Below are 20,440 nucleotides of genomic sequence, written 5' to 3' on the forward strand. Positions count from 1 at the left end.
GTCTGTCTCTCTCTCTCTCTCTCTCTCACTGTCTCTCTGTCTCACTGTCTCTCTCTGTCTCCCTCTGTCTGTCTCTGTCTCACTGTGTCTCTCTCTCTCTCTCTCTGTCTCCCTCTGTCTGTCTCTCTGTCTCACTGTCTCTCTCTCTCTCTCTGTCTCCCTCTGTCTGTCTCTCTGTCTCACTGTCTCTCTCTCTCTCTCTGTCTCCCTCTGTCTGTCTCTCTGTCTCACTGTCTCTCTCTCTCTCTCTGTCTCCCTCTGTCTGTCTGTCTGTCTCTCTCTCTCTCTCTCACTGTCTCTCTGTCTCACTGTCTCTCTCTCTCTCTCTCTGTCTCCCTCTGTCTGTCTCTCTGTCTCACTGTCTCTCTCTCTCTCTCTGTCTCCCTCTGTCTGTCTGTCTGTCTCTCTCTCTCTCTCTCACTGTCTCTCTGTCTCACTGTCTCTCTCTCTCTCTCTCTGTCTCCCTCTGTCTGTCTCTCTGTCTCTCTGTCTCACTGTCTCTCTGTCTCCCTCTGTCTGTCTGTCTGTCTCTCTGTCTCTCTCTCTCACTGTCTTTCATTGTCTCTCTCTCTGCCGTTCTAAATCACAGGAACGACCAGCGGGCCTGCACCGCCTTCGTTTGGGTTTGACTCCGCCCCCTACGAACAGAACCCCACCCACTGTGATGATGTCAGAGGACCTGATGAGTCACTGTCCTCCCCTCTGTCCCCCAGCAAGACGCCCCCTCCCCTCCCCGAGAAGAAACGACACAGTTAGTAAAAACACACTGCTTCCTGTCTTTGTGCTAAGCTAGGCTAAACCTTTACTGGACTCACAGACCTGAAACACATAAATAGTTGGACTGTTCCTCAGAAATCTAACCTCAGCTCAGACAGTTTTACTACTTTGATATCTTTCTGTCTGTCTCTCTGTCTGTCTCTCTCTCCCCCCTGTCTCTGTCTCTCTGTCTGTCTTCAGTCCATCAGTACCTCCAGTTCTGTGCGTCCTACAGCGCTCCGTCAGCGGCCGCGTTCTACCAGCGTCACAACAGCAGGCAGCGAGAGGTGGAGACCTCCTACCAGCTCTCACACACACACCTGGACACACAGACATTAGACTCCGCCCCCTCACCTGACCTACTTCCTGCTCCAGTTCTACCACCGAAGAAGAAACAACAGGTAAAGACCAGAGATACACGTCACTTTACACCCGATCACACCGTGACCCGATCACAGCGTGACCCGATCACACCGTGACCCGATCACAGCGTGACCCGATCACACCGTTACCCGATCACACCGTGACCCGATCACAGCGTGACCCGATCACACCGTGACCCGATCACAGCGTGACCCGATCACACCGTTACCCGATCACACCGTGACCCGATCACAGCGTGACCCGATCACACCGTGACCCGATCACACCGTGACCCGATCACAGCGTGACCCGATCACACCGTGACCCGATCACAGCGTGACCCGATCACAGCGTGACCCGATCACACCGTGACCCGATCACAGCGTGACCCGATCACACCGTTACCCGATCACACCGTGACCCGATCACAGCGTGACCCGATCACACCGTGACCCGATCACACCGTGACCCGATCACACCGTGACCCGATCACAGAGTGACCCGATCACACCGTGACCCGATCACAGCGTGACCCGATCACACCGTTACCCGATCACACCGTGACCCGATCACAGCGTGACCCGATCACACCGTGACCCGATCACACCGTTACCCGATCACAGCGTGACCCGATCACAGCGTGACCCGATCACACCGTGACCCGATCACAGCGTGACCCGATCACACCGTTACCCGATCACACCGTGACCCGATCACAGAGTGACCCGATCACACCGTGACCCGATCACAGCGTGACCCGATCACACCGTGACCCGATCACGTTGACCTGTGGGTGTTTTTACTGTTATTGATCTGTTTTTGTCCTCGTCAGGATCCAGTTGGACTGTATGAAGAGAACCAGACCAGAGACAGGTGACACACACACAGACACACAGACAGACACACAGACAGACATGTCCACACTCACCTGGACAGACGGACAGTCGGTGACGGCGTCTGTCTGTCCTGCAGGTCCCAGAGTCTCCAGCAGGAGACGGAGCGTGACCGGAGGAGCAGGGAGCAGCTGAAGGAGCAGAAGGAGGAGGTGTTACTGACCGACCGGCAGGATATCCTCCACAGAATCACAGTGAAACCTCCGGTAGGGTCCTGACCTCTGATCTCTGACCTCTGACATCTCTGCTAAAGTTCACTGAGCCTGTCTCCTGACTGACCTGTCTGTCTGTCTCAGGAGGAGGACGGGCCGGACGTGAAAGCAGCCTCTCCTGAGATCCTGTTGGTCTACGCCACCGAGGCTGACAGCAGGGCAGGTACGTCCTCACCTCAGTCCGTCCTGAAGGTTCCTCTGACATCATCAACCGGTTCTGCTCGTTATGGTTCCCTCTGGAACATAATGAAATAATTATCTTACAATAATAAAATGTGTGTGTGTGTGTGTGTGTGTAGAACAGGTCCTGTACCGTGAAGCCTTCCTCTCCACCTACAGGAGCTTCATCTGCCCCAAAGATGTCATCAGCAAACTACAGCACAGATATCCTCTCTGACTCACTGTATACTGTATATACTGTATATATATACACACCTCACACACCTCACAGACCTCACAGACCTCACAGACCTGGTAAGCCCAAACGGGTACTGCGGGTGAACTGGGAACGTCTGGAGGAGGCCCCTGTCCGAGAGAACTTCAACTCACACCTCCGGCGGAGCTTTTCTTGCATCCCTGTCGAGGTTGGGGGCATTGAACCCGAGTGGGCGATGTTTAAAGCTTCCATTGCTGAAGCTGCAGTGGTGAGCTGTGGTCTAAAGGTCTTAGGTGCCTCATGGGGCGGCAACCCTCGAACACCGTGGTGGACACCGGTGGTCAGGGAAGCAGCGGGTGTGGGAGGAGTTCGGAGCAGCCATGGAGAAGGACTTTCGGTCGGCACCAAAGTGCTTCTGGAAAACCATCCGGCACCTCAGGAGGGGGAAACGGGGAACCATCCAGGCTGTGTACAGTAAGGATGGGACACTGTTGACCTCAACTGAGGAGGTAAACGGGCGGTGGAAGGAGCACTTTGAGGAACTCCTGAATCCGACCAATACGCCCTCTATTGTAGAGGCAGAGCTGGAAGCTGATGGGGGACCATCATCAATTTCCCTGGTAGAAGTCACTAAGGTAGTCAAACTGTGGCAAAGCCCCGGGGATTGATGAGATCCGTCCAGAAATGCTGAAGGCTCTGGGTGTGGAGGGGCTGTCTTGGATGACACGTCTCTTCAACACCGCGTGGAAGTCGGTGACAGTGCCTAAGGAGCGGCAGACCGGGTTGGTGGTTCCCCTGTTCAAAAAGGGGGACCAGAGGGTGTGTGCCAATTACAGGGGTATCACACTGCTCAGCCTCCCTGGTAAAGTCTACTCCAAGGTGCTGGAAAGGAGGGTTCGGCCGATAGTCGAACCTCAGATCGAAAAACAATGCAGATTCCGTCCTGGCCGTGGAACAACGGACCAGCTCTTCACTCTCGCAAGGATCCTGGAGGGGGCCTGGGAGTATGCCTATCCAGTCTACATGTGTTTTGTGGACTTGGAGAAGGCATATGACCGGGTCCCCCGGGAGATACTGTGGGGGGTCCTGCGGGAGTATGGGGTGAGGGGGGCACTTCTCAGGGCGATCCAATCCCTGTACGCCCAAAGCGAGAGCTGTGTTCAGGTTCTCGGCAACAAGTCGGACTCGTTTCCGGTGGGGGTTGGCCTCCGCCAGGGCTGCGCTTTGTCACCAGTCCTGTTGGTGATGTTCATGGACATGATATCAAGACGTAGTCGGGGGGAGGTAGGTCTGCAGTTCGGTGTGCTGAGGATCTCATCGCTGCTTTTTGCAGATGATGTGGTCTTGTTGGCATCATCGGTCTGTGACCTTCAGCACTCACTGGTTCGGTTCACAGCCGAGTGTGAAGCGGCCGGGATGAGGATCAGTACCTCTAAATCTGAGGCCGTGGTTCTCAGCAGGAAACCGGTGGATTGCTTACTCCGGGTAGGGAATGAGTCCTTACCCCAAGTGAAGGAGTTCAAGTACCTCGGGGTCTTGTTGGTGAGTGAGGGGACGATGGAGCGTGAGATTGGCCGGAGAATCGGAACAGCGGGGGGGGGCGGTATTGCATTCGCTTTACCGCACCGTTGTGACGAAAAGAGAGCTGTGCCAGAAGGCAAAGCTCTCGATCTACCGGTCAGTCTTCGTTCCTACCTATGGTCATGAGGGCTGGGTCAGGACCCAAACAACTAGATCGCGGGTACAAGCGGCCGAAATGGGTTTCCTCAGGATGGCGTCTCCCTTAGAGATAGGGTGAGAAGCTCAGTCATCCGTGAGGGACTCGGAGTAGAGCCGCTGCTCCGTTGCGTTGAAAGGAGCCAGTTGAGGTGGTTCGGGCATCTGGTAAGGATGCCCCCACTTGGACGCCTCCCTAGGGAGGTGTTCCAGGCACGACCAGCTGAGAGGAGACCACGGGGAAGACCCAGGACTAGGTAGAGAGATGATATCTCCACACTGGCCTGGGAACGCCTCGGGATCCCTAATATATTAATAAAAAACTGTTTCAGTGAATCTTTAACCATCAACACGTACAGACACCTGAGTGAAGGAGGTGAACCTGAACACCTGACTGCTGCCAAGAACACGGTTCACCTGCTGGTCCGAGTGGTCGACGAGCTGTGGTGAGACACACCTGAACCAATCAGAGGCTAATGTTATGATTAACCATCACATACAGGTGTGAATGATCGTGTGTGTGTGTGTGTGTGTGTGTGTGTGTGTGTGTGCAGTGCGATGGAGCTGGACTCTGATTTGCTGCTGCTGCTGATGGACCTGGTGTTCAGCCTCCTGATTGGTGGAGAGCTGGGCCTGGCCCACCTGCTGCGCTCCAACATCCTGTCCAAGATGGAGCAGAAGTGGCAGCTGATTGGCTCGCCTCAGTCGCTCCGCCCCCTCGCAGCCAGGGGCGTGGCTGCCAGGTAACCTCTGACCTCTGACCCCCCTGGATGATTGACAGTTGTTTCTCTCACTCAGATGTCAACATGTCCTCTTCTGTCCTCTCTCAGACCGGGGACTCTTCTGGACTTCAGGAGTCAGGATTTAGCTGAACAGCTGACTCTGTTGGACTCGGAACTCTTCTGCAAGATCGGGGTACAAAGTTTACCCTTCATCTGTCATCTAGTTCCTCACCTGTCTGTCTCTCACCTGTCTGTCTCACCTGTCTGTCTGTCTCACCTGTCTAGCTTCCAGAGGTGTTGCTGTGGTCTACAGAGCAGAATGAGGAGAAGAGTCCGAACCTGACAGAGTTCACCCAACACTTCAACAACGTCTCCTTCTGGTACACCGACACAACCCGCTGATATACAACAGTCTGCTTCTATTGACACAACCTGCTGATATTATTGTTATTATTTCAGCTGGTTTCTTTAACAGTTATTGATTGATTGATTGATTGATTTGTGATTTCAGGGTTCGTTCAGTCATCATTCTTCAGGACAAACCTCAGGACAGAGAGAAACTGCTGCTGAAGTTCCTGAAAACCATGAAGGTAAAGACATACAGACCCCTCCCACTGTAGGACAGGACTGTTACCTGTCACCTGTCACCTGTCACCTGTTAGCTGTTACCTGTTACCTGTTATGCAGCTTGTTTTGCCTCCGACTGGCAAAAATATACTCAACACCAATTTAAATATGAACTAATATGTTGTTGACATGAATATTGTAATGTTTATATTACTGCTAACCTGTGTGTGTGTGTGTGTGTGTGTGTGTGTGTGTGTGTGTGTGTGTGTGTGTGTGTTCCTGCAGCATCTGCGGAAGCTGAACAACTTTAACTCATACCTGTCCATCCTGTCAGCGCTGGACTCCGCCCCCCTGAGACGCCTGGACTGGCAGAGAAACACCGCCGAGGTCTGAGTGTTTTACTTACATAATAATAATAATAATAATAATAATAATGTTAATAATAATAATAATAATATTAATAATGTTAATAATAATAATAATATTAATAATGTTAATAATAATAATAATAATGTTAATAATAATAATAATAATAATAATAATAATAATAATAACTAGTCTTTAATGGTCTTCAGTTAATATGTTAATGGGTCATGTGTGTTTGTGTGTTTTAGTCTCGGGAGGAGTACAGCTCTTTGATTGACAGCTCATCATCATTCAGCACCTACAGAGGAGCTCTGGCTGAAGTGGAACCTCCCTGTATACCCTACCTGTAGGTTAATACCCTCTATACCCCACTATATATACCCTACCTGTAGGTTAATACCCTCTATACCCCACTATATATACCCTACCTGTAGGTTAATACCCTCTATACCCCACTATATATACCCTACCTGTAGGTTAATACCCTCTATACCCCACTATATATACCCTACCTGTAGGTTAATACCCTCTATACCCCACTATATATACCCTACCTGTAGGTTAATACCCTCTATACCCCACTATATATACCCTACCTGTAGGTTAATACCCTCTATACCCCACTATATATACCCTACCTGTAGGTTAATACCCTCTATACCCCACTATATATACCCTACCTGTAGGTTAATACCCTCTATACCCCACTATATATACCCTACCTGTAGGTTTATACCCTCTATACCCCACTATATATACCCTACCTGTAGGTTAATACCCTCTATACCCCACTATATATACCCTACCTGTAGGTTAATACCCTCTATACCCCACTATATATACCCTACCTGTAGGTTTATACCCTCTATACCCCACTATATATACCCTACCTGTAGGTTAATACCCTCTATACCCCACTATATATACCCTACCTGTAGGTTAATACCCTCTATACCCCACTATATATACCCTACCTGTAGGTTAATACCCTCTATACCCCACTATATATACCCTACCTGTAGGTTTATACCCTCTATACCCAACTATATATACCCTACCTGTAGGTTTATACCCTCTATACCCAACTATATATACCCTACTGTAGGTTTATACCCTCTATACCCCACTATATATACCCTACCTGTAGGTTTATACCCTCTATACCCAACTATATATACCCTACCTGTAGGTTTATACCCTACCTGTAGGTTTATACCCTCTATACCCCACTATATATACCCTACTGTAGGTTTATACCCTCTATACCCAACTATATATACCCTACCTATAGGTTTATACCCTACCTGTAGGTTTATACCCTCTATACCCCACTATATATACCCTACCTGTAGGTTTATACCCTCTATACCCCACTATATATACCCTACCTGTAGTTAATACCCTCTATACCCCACTATATATACCCTACCTGTAGGTTTATACCCTCTATACCCCACTATATATATCCTACCTGTAGGTTTATACCCTCTATACCCCACTATATATACCCTACCTGTAGGTTAATACCCTCTATACCCCACTATATATACCCTACCTGTAGGTTTATACCCTCTATACCCCACTATATATACCCTACTGTAGGTTTATACCCTCTATACCCAACTATATATACCCTACCTGTAGGTTTATACCCTACCTGTAGGTTTATACCCTCTATACCCCAATATATATATACCCTACTGTAGGTTTATACCCTCTATACCCCAATATATATACCCTACTGTAGGTTTATACCCTCTATACCCAACTATATATACCCTACCTGTAGGTTTATACCCTCTATACCCCACTATATATACCCTACCTGTAGGTTTATACCCTCTATACCCAACTATATATACCCTACTGTAGGTTTATACCCTCTATACCCCACTATATATACCCTACCTGTAGGTTTATACCCTCTATACCCAACTATATATACCCTACCTGTAGGTTTATACCCTACCTGTAGGTTTATACCCTCTATACCCCACTATATATACCCTACTGTAGGTTTATACCCTCTATACCCAACTATATATACCCTACCTGTAGGTTTATACCCTACCTGTAGGTTTATACCCTCTATACCCCACTATATATACCCTACCTGTAGGTTTATACCCTCTATACCCCACTATATATACCCTACCTGTAGTTAATACCCTCTATACCCCACTATATATACCCTACTGTAGGTTTATACCCTCTATACCCAACTATATATACCCTACCTGTAGGTTTATACCCTACCTGTAGGTTTATACCCTCTATACCCCACTATATATACCCTACCTGTAGGTTTATACCCTCTATACCCCACTATATATACCCTACCTGTAGTTAATACCCTCTATACCCCACTATATATACCCTACCTGTAGGTTTATACCCTCTATACCCCACTATATATATCCTACCTGTAGGTTTATACCCTCTATACCCTACTATATATACCCTACCTGTAGGTTAATACCCTCTATACCCCACTATATATACCCTACCTGTAGGTTTATACCCTCTATACCCCACTATATATACCCTACTGTAGGTTTATACCCTCTATACCCAACTATATATACCCTACCTGTAGGTTTATACCCTACCTGTAGGTTTATACCCTCTATACCCCACTATATATACCCTACTGTAGGTTTATACCCTCTATACCCCACTATATATATATACCCTACCTGTAGGTTTATACCCTCTATACCCCACTATGTATACCCTACTGTAGGTTTATACCCTCTATACCCCACTATATATACCCTACCTGTAGGTTTATACCCTCTATACCCCACTATATATACCCTACCTGTAGGTTTATACCCTCTATACCCCACTATATACACCCTACTGTAGGTTTATACCCTCTATACCCCACTATATATACCCTACTGTAGGTTTATACCCTCTATACCCCACTATATATACCCTACCTGTAGGTTTATACCCTCTATACCCCACTATATATACCCTACCTGTAGGTTTATACCCTCTATACCCCACTATATATACCCTACTGTAGGTTTATACCCTCTATACCCCACTATATATACCCTACTGTAGGTTTATACCCTCTATACCCCACTATATACAGATACAGATACAGATACAGAGAGCTTTATTTATCCCCGAAGGGCAATTCAGTTTCTGCAGTCCACCGAAACATATACACACATTCATACTGCACAATCATCATTGACAGAGGGAACACAGTAGGTGGCATATGGGTAGGTGCAGAACAATAAAAGTACAAGATTAAAAATTAAAAATCTTCGCAATAAAAACAATGAATACAAGAATAAAAACGAGACGAGATAAAAGAATAACGGAATAAATAAATAATTAGAATAGAATAAAGTGCCAAGAGTATTTGCACATCGCAAATTGTATTCCAAGAATGTACCTAATGCAAACACAGACAACCGTTATGTGGTTAGTGCAAAATAATTGTACATTCAAAGTAAATAAAACATTTTTTGTTGTCGTTCATCCATGATAGTTACTCTGCGTTCAGCAGTGTAATGGCAGAAGGAATGAATGACTTGGAGTAGCGGTTTGTCTTTCTGTGAGGCGGCAGATAGCGCCGTCCTGAAGGCAGTAGTGTGAACTCACTAGACAGGATTTGGTTGTGATTAATAATGTTTTTGGCCTTCTGGAGGACACGTTTCTCCCAGAGAGAGTTTAAGTTGCTCTGCTGGGCTCCGATGATTTTGGAGCAGACTTTCACAATGTTATTTAGGCAATTCCTGTCCTTCATAGACAAACCGTTAAACCAGCAAATAAATGAAAAGGTTAAAAGGCTCTCAATATATGACAAGTAGACAGTGCACAGGATAGATCTACTCACACCAAAGGAGTTGATTTTCCGCAGCAAATGAATTCTCTGTTGGCTTCGTTTAACAATGGACTCAGTGTTTACATCGAACTTGAGATGAGAGTCAAACACTGTGCCCAGGTACTTATAAGAGTGCACGATGTCAACATCGTCGCCATGAATTATACTCTGAGTGGGATTAATCTTGTTTTTTCTAAAGTCAATCACAAGTTCTTTAGTTTTTGAGACATTAAGATCAAGATAATTTTTGTCACACCACTCGACAAAGGCAGGAAGAGCGCAGCCATGATCTGACTCTGCCCCCTGTAGGAGCGACAGGAGTGCAGTGTCGTCTGAAAATTTCACTAATAAGCTGCCCTCCTTAGAAGACCTGCAGCTATCTGTGTACAAAATAAAAAGCAATGGCGAAAGGACGCAGCCTTGCGGAGAACCTGTGTTAGAGACCGAGGTATTAGACATAATACCATTAACTAAAACCTGTTGTGTTCTGTCTGTTAAGAAGTTTAAAACCAATGCTAAAAGCTGGTGAGGTAGGTTAAAATGAGATGCAAGCCTCTCAATCAGAATGTGAGGCTGCATCTTATTAAAAGCTGAAGAAAAATCAGCGAATAAGAGTCTGACATGAGCTTTTGGTGTTTCCAGGTGTCTATAAACTTTGTCCAGGATAAAGAGTTTAGCGTCTTCCACTCCTTTACCTGTTTGATATGCAAACTGGAGTGAATCCAGTTTGCCCTCCACCAGGGAAAGAACCTCTTCCTTTAAGATTTTCTCCAGGTTCTTCACTACCAGGGAAGTGAGTGCAACAGGTCTGAATTGGTTTAATTCCCTGGGGTTTTTAACTTTAGGAATGGGAATTATGGTGGAGGATTTCCAAATTGTGGGTAACTGGCAGCTGTCAACACAAATCTGAAAGAGCTTAGTGAAAACCTCACTAAGTTGATCAGCACAGTGGTGCAGAGTGCGACCACAGATGGCGTCAGGGCCAGAAGCTTTCCTTGTCTGCGTTTTCCTAAATAAACCATTGACCTGCTCTTGAGATATCAATATATCGCTGTGGGGTACCAGGGAGTCCCTCAACCTGGATACATCCTGAGTGAAGTCAGACCTTTCAAACCGCGAGAAGAACAAATTAAAAGTGTTCGCCAAGTCTACATCCTCAACTCCATTAATGCTAATAAACTGCTTGGATGTATTTGCTTGCTGATTAATAGAGGCCATAGATTTAATCCCCTGCCAGGCTGACCTTAGGTCGCCATTTACGTACTGACTTTCTATTTTTTCTTTGTACTTGGCTTTAGCCTTGGCTATTTCAACCTTAACCTCTTTGGAGACAACCTTCTTCTCCTGAGGGTTGCCAGTGAAAAAGATATATACCCTACCTGTAGGTTAATACCCTCTATACCCCACTATATATACCCTACCTGTAGGTTAATACCCTCTATACCCCACTATATATACCCTACCTGTAGGTTTATACCCTCTATACCCAACTATATATACCCTACTGTAGGTTTATACCCTCTATACCCCACTATATATACCCTACCTGTAGGTTAATACCCTCTATACCCCACTATATATACCCTACCTGTAGGTTTATACCCTCTATACCCAACTATATATACCCTACCTGTAGGTTAATACCCTCTATACCCCACTATATATACCCTACTGTAGGTTTATACCCTCTATACCCCACTATATATACCCTACCTGTAGGTTAATACCCTCTATACCCCACTATATATACCCTACCTGTAGGTTTATACCCTCTATACCCAACTATATATACCCTACCTGTAGGTTTATACCCTCTATACCCAACTATATATACCCTACTGTAGGTTTATACCCTCTATACCCCACTATATATACCCTACCTGTAGGTTAATACCCTCTATACCCCACTATATATACCCTACCTGTAGGTTAATACCCTCTATACCCCACTATATATACCCTACCTGTAGGTTAATACCCTCTATACCCCACTATATATACCCTACCTGTAGGTTAATACCCTCTATACCCCACTATATATACCCTACCTGTAGGTTTATACCCTCTATACCCCACTATATATACCCTACCTGTAGGTTTATACCCTCTATACCCCACTATATATACCCTACCTGTAGGTTTATACCCTCTATACCCCACTATATATACCCTACCTGTAGGTTAATACCCTCTATACCCCACTATATATACCCTACCTGTAGGTTAATACCCTCTATACCCCACTATATATACCCTACCTGTAGGTTAATACCCTCTATACCCCACTATATATACCCTACCTGTAGGTTAATACCCTACCTGTCTCTCTCTCTCACCTGTCTGTCTGTTCAGGGGTTTGATCCTTCAGGATTTGACCTTCGTCCACCTGGGGAATCCTGACATGTTGATGACATCACAGGGTTCAAAGGTCAACTTCTCTAAACGCTGGCAGCAGTTCAACATCCTGGACACTCTGAGGAGCTACCAGCAAGTGTCAGTTACCTGTAGTACTAGTACTACTTATAATAAGTAGTACTACAGCATGTCCTCGTCTATATTCACTTATATACTTGAATAATACCTGAACCTGTCTGTCTCTCTGCAGGCCTTACTGTCTGCAGCGTAATGATGACATCATATCCTTCTTCAATGGCTTCAGCGATCACCTGGCAGAGGAAGCACTGTGGGAACTCTCTCTCAGGCTCCGCCCACGAAACGCCCCACGAGCCAATCAGAGATGACGGACCAAACCAGACCAGACCAAACCAGGACTGAGTTCACCTGAGTTCACCTGGATCGTCACAAAGCTAACCTGTGCTAGCTTAATGCTAACATGTTGTTATTGAGGATTGATGTGGTTAAACCTGATGCTGACCTGAACTAGACTGAGCTAAACTGAACTGAGCTGAGCTGAACTGAGCTGAGCTGAGCTGAGCTGAACTGAGCTAGACATGACCAGAGGTTAGCCTGGAGCTAGCTGGGGTTAGCCAGGTGTTACTGGAGGTTAGCCTGGAGCTAGCTGGGGTTAGCCAGGTGTTACTGGAGGTTAGCCTGGAGCTAGCTGGGGTTATCCAGGTGATACTGCAGTCCCAGTGGGTGTGGCCTCTTCCTGTATCTGACCTCAGAACTGTACATAATATTCACAGCAATATTTCAATAAACATCACTGATCACCTGTTAGTCACCTGTCTGTCACCTGTCAGCTGTCTTTCACCTGTCTGTCACCTGTCAGTCACCTGTCACCTGTCTGTCAGCTGTCTGTCAGCTGTCTTTCACCTGTCTGTCACCTGTCAGCTGTCAACTGTCATCTGTCACCTGTCTGTCACCTGTGTCACATGTCCGCTGTCACCTGTCAGCTGTCTGTCACCTGTCAGCTGTCTGTCACCTGTCACCTGTCTGTCACCTGCCTGTCAGCTGTCAGTCACCTGTCACCTGCCTGTCAGTTCACCTGGTTCAGTTTTCTCTCCCTATATTTAAGTTACACATGAACGCATGAACACATAAACACATGTACACATGAACACCATAAACACATGAACACATGAACACATGAACACCATAAACACAAACACATGAACACAAACACCTGAACACCATAAACACATGAACACCTGAACACCATAAACACATGAACACCATAAACACATGAACACATGAACACCATAAACACATGAACACCTGAACACCATAAACACATGAACACCATAAACACATGAACACATGAACACCATAAACACATGAACACATAAACACATGAACACCATGAACACCTGAACACATGAACACCATAAACACATGAACACATGAACATCATAAACACATGAACACCTGAACACCATAAACACATGAACACATGAACACCATAAACACATGAACACATGAACACATAAACACATGAACACATGAACACCTGAACACCATAAACACATGAACACATAAACACATGAACACCTGAACACCATAAACACATGAACACATGAACACATGAACACCTGAACACCATAAACACATGAACACATGAACACATAAACACATGAACACCTGAACACATGAACACATGAACACCATAAACACATAAACACATAAACACATGAACACCTGAACACCATAAACACATGAACACCTGAACACCATAAACACATGAACACATGAACACATGAACACCATGAACACATGAACACCATAAACACATGAACACATAAACACATGAACACATGAACACCATGAACACCTGAACACATGAACACATGAACACCTGAACACATGAACACCATAAACACATGAACACCATAAACACATGAACACATAAACACATGAACACATGAACACCTGAACACATGAACACATGAACACCTGAACACATGAACACATGAACACCATAAACACATGAACACCATGAACACCTGAACACCTGAACACATGAACACCATAAACACATGAACACCATAAACACATGAACACATGAACACATGAACACCTGAACACCATAAACACATAAACACATGAACACATGAACACCATAAACACATGAACACATAAACACATAAACACATGAACACCTGAACACATGAACACAGGAACACCATAAACACATAAACACATGAACACATAAACACCTGAACACCATAAACACATGAACACTTGAACACCATAAACACATGAACACATGAACACATGAACACCATAAACACATGAACACATGAACACCTGAACACCATAAACACATGAACACCTGAACACATGAACACCATAAACACATAAACACATGAACACATGAACACATAAACACATGAACACATAAACACCTGAACACCATAAACACATGAACACCTGAACACCATGAACACATGAACACATGAACACCATAAACACATGAACACATGAACACCATAAACACATGAACACATAAACACATGAACACCATGAACACCTGAACACATGAACACCTGAACACATAAACACATAAACACATAAACACATGAACACATGAACACCATAAACACATGAACACATAAACACATGAACACATGAACACATAAACACATGAACACATAAACACCTGAACACCATAAACACATGAACACCATAAACACATGAACACATGAACACATGAACACATGAACACCATAAACACATGAACACCTGAACACATGAACACATGAACACATGAACACATGAACACATGAACACATGAACACCTGAACACCATAAACACATGAACACATAAACACATGAACACCTGAACACATGAACACATGAACACATGAACACCTGAACACCATAAACACATGAACACATAAACACATAAACACATGAACACCTGAACACATGAACACATAAACACATGAACACATGAACACCATAAACACATGAACACATAAACACCTGAACACATGAACACCTGAACACCATCAACACATGAACACATGAACACATAAACACATGAACACCTGAACACCTGAACACATGAACACATGAACACCTGAACACATGAACACATGAACACCTGAACACATGAACACATGAACACATGAACACATGAACACCATAAACACATGAACACCTGAACACCTGAACACCATAAACACATGAACACATGAACACCTGAACACATGAACACATGAACATCATAAACACATGAACACATGAACACATGAACACCTGAACACATGAACACCTGAACACATGAACACATGAACACCATAAACACATGAACACATGAACACATGAACACCATCAACACATGAACACATAAACACATGAACACCTGAACACCTGAACACATGAACACATGAACACCTGAACACCTGAACACATGAACACATGAACACCTGAACACATGAACACATGAACACCTGAACACATGAACACATGAACACATGAACACATGAACACCATGAACACATGAACACATGAACACATGAACACATGAACACCTGAACACCATAAACACATGAACACATAAACACATGAACACCTGAACACATGAACACATGAACACCTGAACACATGAACACATGAACACATGAACACATGAACACCATAAACACATGAACACCTGAACACCTGAACACCATAAACACATGAACACATGAACACCTGAACACATGAACACATGAACATCATAAACACATGAACACATGAACACATGAACACCTGAACACATGAACACCTGAACACATGAACACATGAACACCATAAACACATGAACACATGAACACATGAACACCATCAACACATGAACACATAAACACATGAACACCTGAACACCTGAACACATGAACACATGAACACCTGAACACCTGAACACATGAACACATGAACACCTGAACACATGAACACATGAACACCTGAACACATGAACACATGAACACATGAACACATGAACACCATGAACACATGAACACATGAACACATGAACACATGAACACCTGAACACCATAAACACATGAACACATAAACACATGAACACCTGAACACATGAACACATGAACACATGAACACATGAACACCTGAACACCATAAACACATGAACACATAAACACATAAACACATGAACACCTGAACACATGAACACATAAACACATAAACACATGAACACATGAACACCATAAACACATGAACACATGAACACATAAACACCTGAACACATGAACACCTGAACACCATCAACACATGAACACATGAACACCATAAACACATGAACACATGAACACATAAACACATGAACACCTGAACACCTGAACACATGAACACATGAACACCTGAACACATGAACACATGAACACCTGAACACATGAACACATGAACACATGAACACATGAACACCATAAACACATGAACACCTGAACACCTGAACACCTGAACACCTGAACACATGAACACCATAAACACATGAACACATGAACACCTGAACACATGAACACATGAACATCATAAACACATGAACACATGAACACATGAACACCTGAACACATGAACACCTGAACACATGAACACATGAACACCATAAACACATGAACACATGAACACATGAACACCTGAACACATGACCATCAGAGCAGATCTCTGTAGCCTGAAAACCGGAAGCATCGAGCGGATCAGTGATCAGGCAGCACCAATCAAACACCGGAAACATCGATCGGCCGCTGCTCCAAACAGACCGGGAGGAACCGAGGACATCTACCGGAGGAGCAGCTACCGGCCACCGGAGGAGCGGGACGGTCCTCTCACCGGCAGGTTACCGGCAGAATGGTCGGTTTGCAGTTAACGGAGTGACGTCACCTGGTGGGCTTTATGAGACTGTGATGCTAACAGAGAGCTAATGCTAACAGATAGGGTTAATAACGAGGAGCTCAGTGAGTCATTCACAGTGTTCAACATCCGGTGGTGTTACACTCTAATATGTCCCTCCCTTCAGGGCTGTGGACTTGTCTGTCTCACCTGTCTGTCTCTCCCCTGTCTGTGTCTCACCTGTCTGTGTCTCACCTGTCTCTGTCTCACCTGTCTGTGTCTAACCTGCCTCTGTCTCACCTGTCTTCTATCTCACCTGTCTGTGTCTCACCTGTCTGTGTCTCGCCTGTCTTCTATCTCACCTGTCTTCCATCTAACCTGTCTGTCTCACTTGTCTTCCGTCTCACCTGTCTGTCTCACCTGTCTGTGTCTCACCTGTCTGTGTCTCACCTGTCTGTGTCTCACCTGTCTTCTGTCTCACCTGTCTGTGTCTAACCTGTCTTCTGTCTCACCTGTCTGTGTCTCACCTGTCTGTGTCTCGCCTGTCTTCTATCTCACCTGTCTTCCATCTAACCTGTCTGTCTCACTTGTCTTCCGTCTCACCTGTCTGTGTCTAACCTGTCTTCTGTCTCACCTGTCTGTCTCACTTGTCTTCCGTCTCACCTGTCTGTGTCTCACCTGGCTGTCTCAGGTGTCCGTGATGCTGCAGCTCCCTCTGGTGGTGACGGCTCAGGTGGACCTGGTCCTGGTCCTGGTGTCCCTGCTGTCCTTCTGGACGAGACTGAGCCGTCTCAGCTACCCCAACGCTGTGGTGTGAGTGTGTTTGTTTTATCCACCTGGTCACACAGAGAGACAGCCACCTGACTCCGTGATGTGTTTACCTGTCTTCCAGGTTTGATGAGGTGTACTACGGTCAGTTCCTGTCTCTCTACATGAAGAGAGTCTTCTTCATCGATGACAGCGGGCCGCCGCTCGGTCACATGATCCTGGCCCTCGGAGGTCAGTTACCACGACGACCACTCCACCCGATACCATGCTACCTGTGTGTCAGACACCTGTGTGATGATGTCATTAACCTGTTTGATGATGTCATTAACCTGTTTGATGATGTCATTAACCTGTGTGATGATGTCATTAACCTGTTTGATGATGTCATTAACCTGTTTGATGATGTCATTAACCTGTTTGATGATGTCATTAACCTGTGTGATGATGTCATTAACCTGTTTGATGATGTCATTAACCTGTTTGATGTCATTAACCTGTGTGATGATGTCATTAACCTGTTTGATGATGTCATTAACCTGTGATGATGTCATTAACCTGTGTGATGATGTCATTAACCTGTTTGATGATGTCATTAACCTGTTTGATGTCATTAACCTGTGTGATGATGTCATTAACCTGTTTGATGATGTCATTAACCTGTGATGATGTCATTAACCTGTTTGATGATGTCATTAACCTGTTTGATGATGTCATTAACCTGTTTGATGATGTCATTAACCTGTTTGATGTCATTAACCTGTGTGATGATGTCATTAACCTGTTTGATGATGTCATTAACCTGTGATGATGTCATTAACCTGTGTGATGATGTCATTAACCTGTTTGATGATGTCATTAACCTGTGTGATGATGTCATTAACCTGTTTGATGATGTCATTAACCTGTTTGATGATGTCATTAACCTGTGTGATGATGTCATTAACCTGTTTGATGATGTCATTAACCTGTTTGATGATGTCATTAACCTGTTTGATGATGTCATTAACCTGTGTGATGATGTCATTAACCTGTGTGATGATGTCATTAACCTGTTTGATGATGTCATTAACCTGTGTGATGATGTCATTAACCTGTTTGATGATGTCATTAACCTGTGTGATGATGTCATTAACCTGTTTGATGATGTCATTAACCTGTGATGATGTCATTAACCTGTGTGATGATGTCATTAACCTGTTTGATGATGTCATTAACCTGTGTGATGATGTCATTAACCTGTTTGATGATGTCATTAACCTGTTTGATGATGTCATTAACCTGTGTGATGATGTCATTAACCTGTTTGATGATGTCATTAACCTGTTTGATGATGTCATTAACCTGTTTGATGATGTCATTAACCTGTGTGATGATGTCATTAACCTGTGTGATGATGTCATTAACCTGTTTGATGATGTCATTAACCTGTGTGATGATGTCATTAACCTGTTTGATGATGTCATTAACCTGTTTGATGATGTCATTAACCTGTGTTGCAGCGTACCTCGGAGGGTTTGATGGGAACTTTGTGTGGAACAGAATCGGAGCAGGTAGGAACACCAGCTACTGTAACACCACCCGCCACTTTAAACCAGTTCAAACCACTTTAAACCGGTTAAAACCCAGTAGTACCCCAGCAGTGTGGGTGTGTTTGTTTCGTTGCACAGAGTACCCCAGCAGTGTGAGTGTGTTTGTTTCGTTGCACAGAGTACCCCAGCAGTGTGAGTGTGTGGAGTCTGCGGTTGCTGCCGGCTCTGTGTGGAGCTCTCTGTGTTCCTCTGGTCTACCTGCTGACTCTGGAGCTCAAGTTCTCTCACCTGTCGGCTCTGGGAGCTGCAGTGCTGCTGCTGCTAGGTGAGTGTCCACAGCGCGCACGTCAACGTACGTCAACGCACGTCAACATCACAATAATCCGCTGCTGGTTTCCAGCTACAACTGATTATTATAATATTGAGGATCAAATTCTGACGACACAATATCATCTGACACTATAGATGTGGTGCGTTCAGGGACTAAAATAAACACGGGGCGTTCAGGGACTAAAATAAACACGGGGCGTTCAGGGACTAAAATAAACACGGGGCGTTCAGGGACTAAAATAAACATGGGGCGTTCAGGGACTAAAATAAACATGGGGCGTTCAGGGACTAAAATAAACATGGGGCGTTCAGGGACTAAAATAAACATGGGGCGTTCAGGGACTAAAATAAACATGGGGCGTTCAGGGACTAGAGCTGCTTCTCATTTCAGCATTTTTCGCCTCCTCGTCTCCTCGCTCCTCGATCCTCCGGCTGTGACCCGGAAATCGATCTCAGTCCTCCATCTTGAAGGACGTCCCAATTCATAAAATGCGCATGGAGGAGGGAGGAGGGAGGAGGGAGGAGGGAGGAGCGAGGAGCGAGGAGGGAGGAGCGAGGAGGGAGGAGGGAGGAGCGAGGAGGGAGGAGGGAGGAGGGAGGAGCGAGGAGCGAGGAGGGAGGAGCGAGGAGGGAGGAGGCTTGCTGGAGGAGCTATGAGCGAGGATACACCAGTGCATCCTCCAGTGTTTCCTGCACGGAAGTTTATCACTGACCGACACGCCCCCTTATTGGATATCAGTTATTGATTGGACGCTGCGCCGA

General features: G+C 45.3%; 2 protein-coding genes and 1 long non-coding RNA gene across 6 annotated transcripts in view; 2 read left to right on the forward strand and 1 right to left on the reverse strand.

Moving 5' to 3' along the window:
* LOC141770068 (rap guanine nucleotide exchange factor 1-like) overlaps positions 1 to 12,998 on the forward strand; it is a 24,317-nt gene extending 11,319 nt beyond the window's left edge. Inside the window, exons 8-22 of the mRNA XM_074639724.1 lie at positions 590 to 751; positions 958 to 1,157; positions 1,952 to 1,992; positions 2,092 to 2,218; positions 2,309 to 2,387; positions 2,524 to 2,608; positions 4,670 to 4,762; positions 4,871 to 5,059; positions 5,147 to 5,231; positions 5,324 to 5,418; positions 5,550 to 5,628; positions 5,891 to 5,992; positions 6,220 to 6,317; positions 12,171 to 12,311; positions 12,424 to 12,998. Coding sequence (XP_074495825.1) covers positions 590 to 751; positions 958 to 1,157; positions 1,952 to 1,992; positions 2,092 to 2,218; positions 2,309 to 2,387; positions 2,524 to 2,608; positions 4,670 to 4,762; positions 4,871 to 5,059; positions 5,147 to 5,231; positions 5,324 to 5,418; positions 5,550 to 5,628; positions 5,891 to 5,992; positions 6,220 to 6,317; positions 12,171 to 12,311; positions 12,424 to 12,559 — 1,712 coding nt within the window. The 3' untranslated portion in view covers positions 12,560 to 12,998. The remainder of the gene's footprint in view (positions 1 to 589; positions 752 to 957; positions 1,158 to 1,951; positions 1,993 to 2,091; positions 2,219 to 2,308; positions 2,388 to 2,523; positions 2,609 to 4,669; positions 4,763 to 4,870; positions 5,060 to 5,146; positions 5,232 to 5,323; positions 5,419 to 5,549; positions 5,629 to 5,890; positions 5,993 to 6,219; positions 6,318 to 12,170; positions 12,312 to 12,423) is intronic.
* Positions 5,280 to 17,659, reverse strand: LOC141770080 (uncharacterized). 3 transcript variants are annotated; one of them, XR_012594440.1, is made up of 4 exons: positions 17,564 to 17,659; positions 17,414 to 17,516; positions 17,249 to 17,336; positions 5,280 to 5,315 (listed from the first exon to the last, which is right to left on the reverse strand). It is a non-coding gene; the product is annotated as an uncharacterized LOC141770080 (long non-coding RNA). The 3 variants fall into 3 exon arrangements; XR_012594438.1 differs by having other exon boundaries at positions 17,249 to 17,306; positions 17,368 to 17,516; XR_012594439.1 differs by having other exon boundaries at positions 17,249 to 17,306; positions 17,368 to 17,516; positions 17,548 to 17,659.
* pomt1 (protein-O-mannosyltransferase 1) overlaps positions 16,904 to 20,440 on the forward strand; it is a 15,341-nt gene continuing 11,804 nt past the window's right edge. The window contains exons 1-5 of one of the 2 annotated variants that reach the window (XM_074639727.1): positions 16,904 to 17,105; positions 17,743 to 17,864; positions 17,944 to 18,050; positions 19,319 to 19,369; positions 19,527 to 19,673. In XM_074639727.1, coding sequence (XP_074495828.1) covers positions 17,752 to 17,864; positions 17,944 to 18,050; positions 19,319 to 19,369; positions 19,527 to 19,673 — 418 coding nt within the window. In that variant the 5' untranslated portion in view covers positions 16,904 to 17,105; positions 17,743 to 17,751. The remainder of the gene's footprint in view (positions 17,106 to 17,742; positions 17,865 to 17,943; positions 18,051 to 19,318; positions 19,370 to 19,526; positions 19,674 to 20,440) is intronic. The other variant, XM_074639726.1, reaches the window with a different exon arrangement.

The sequence above is a fragment of the Sebastes fasciatus genome, chromosome 6, assembly GCF_043250625.1.
Source record: "Sebastes fasciatus isolate fSebFas1 chromosome 6, fSebFas1.pri, whole genome shotgun sequence".
NCBI lineage: Eukaryota > Metazoa > Chordata > Actinopteri > Perciformes > Sebastidae > Sebastes > Sebastes fasciatus.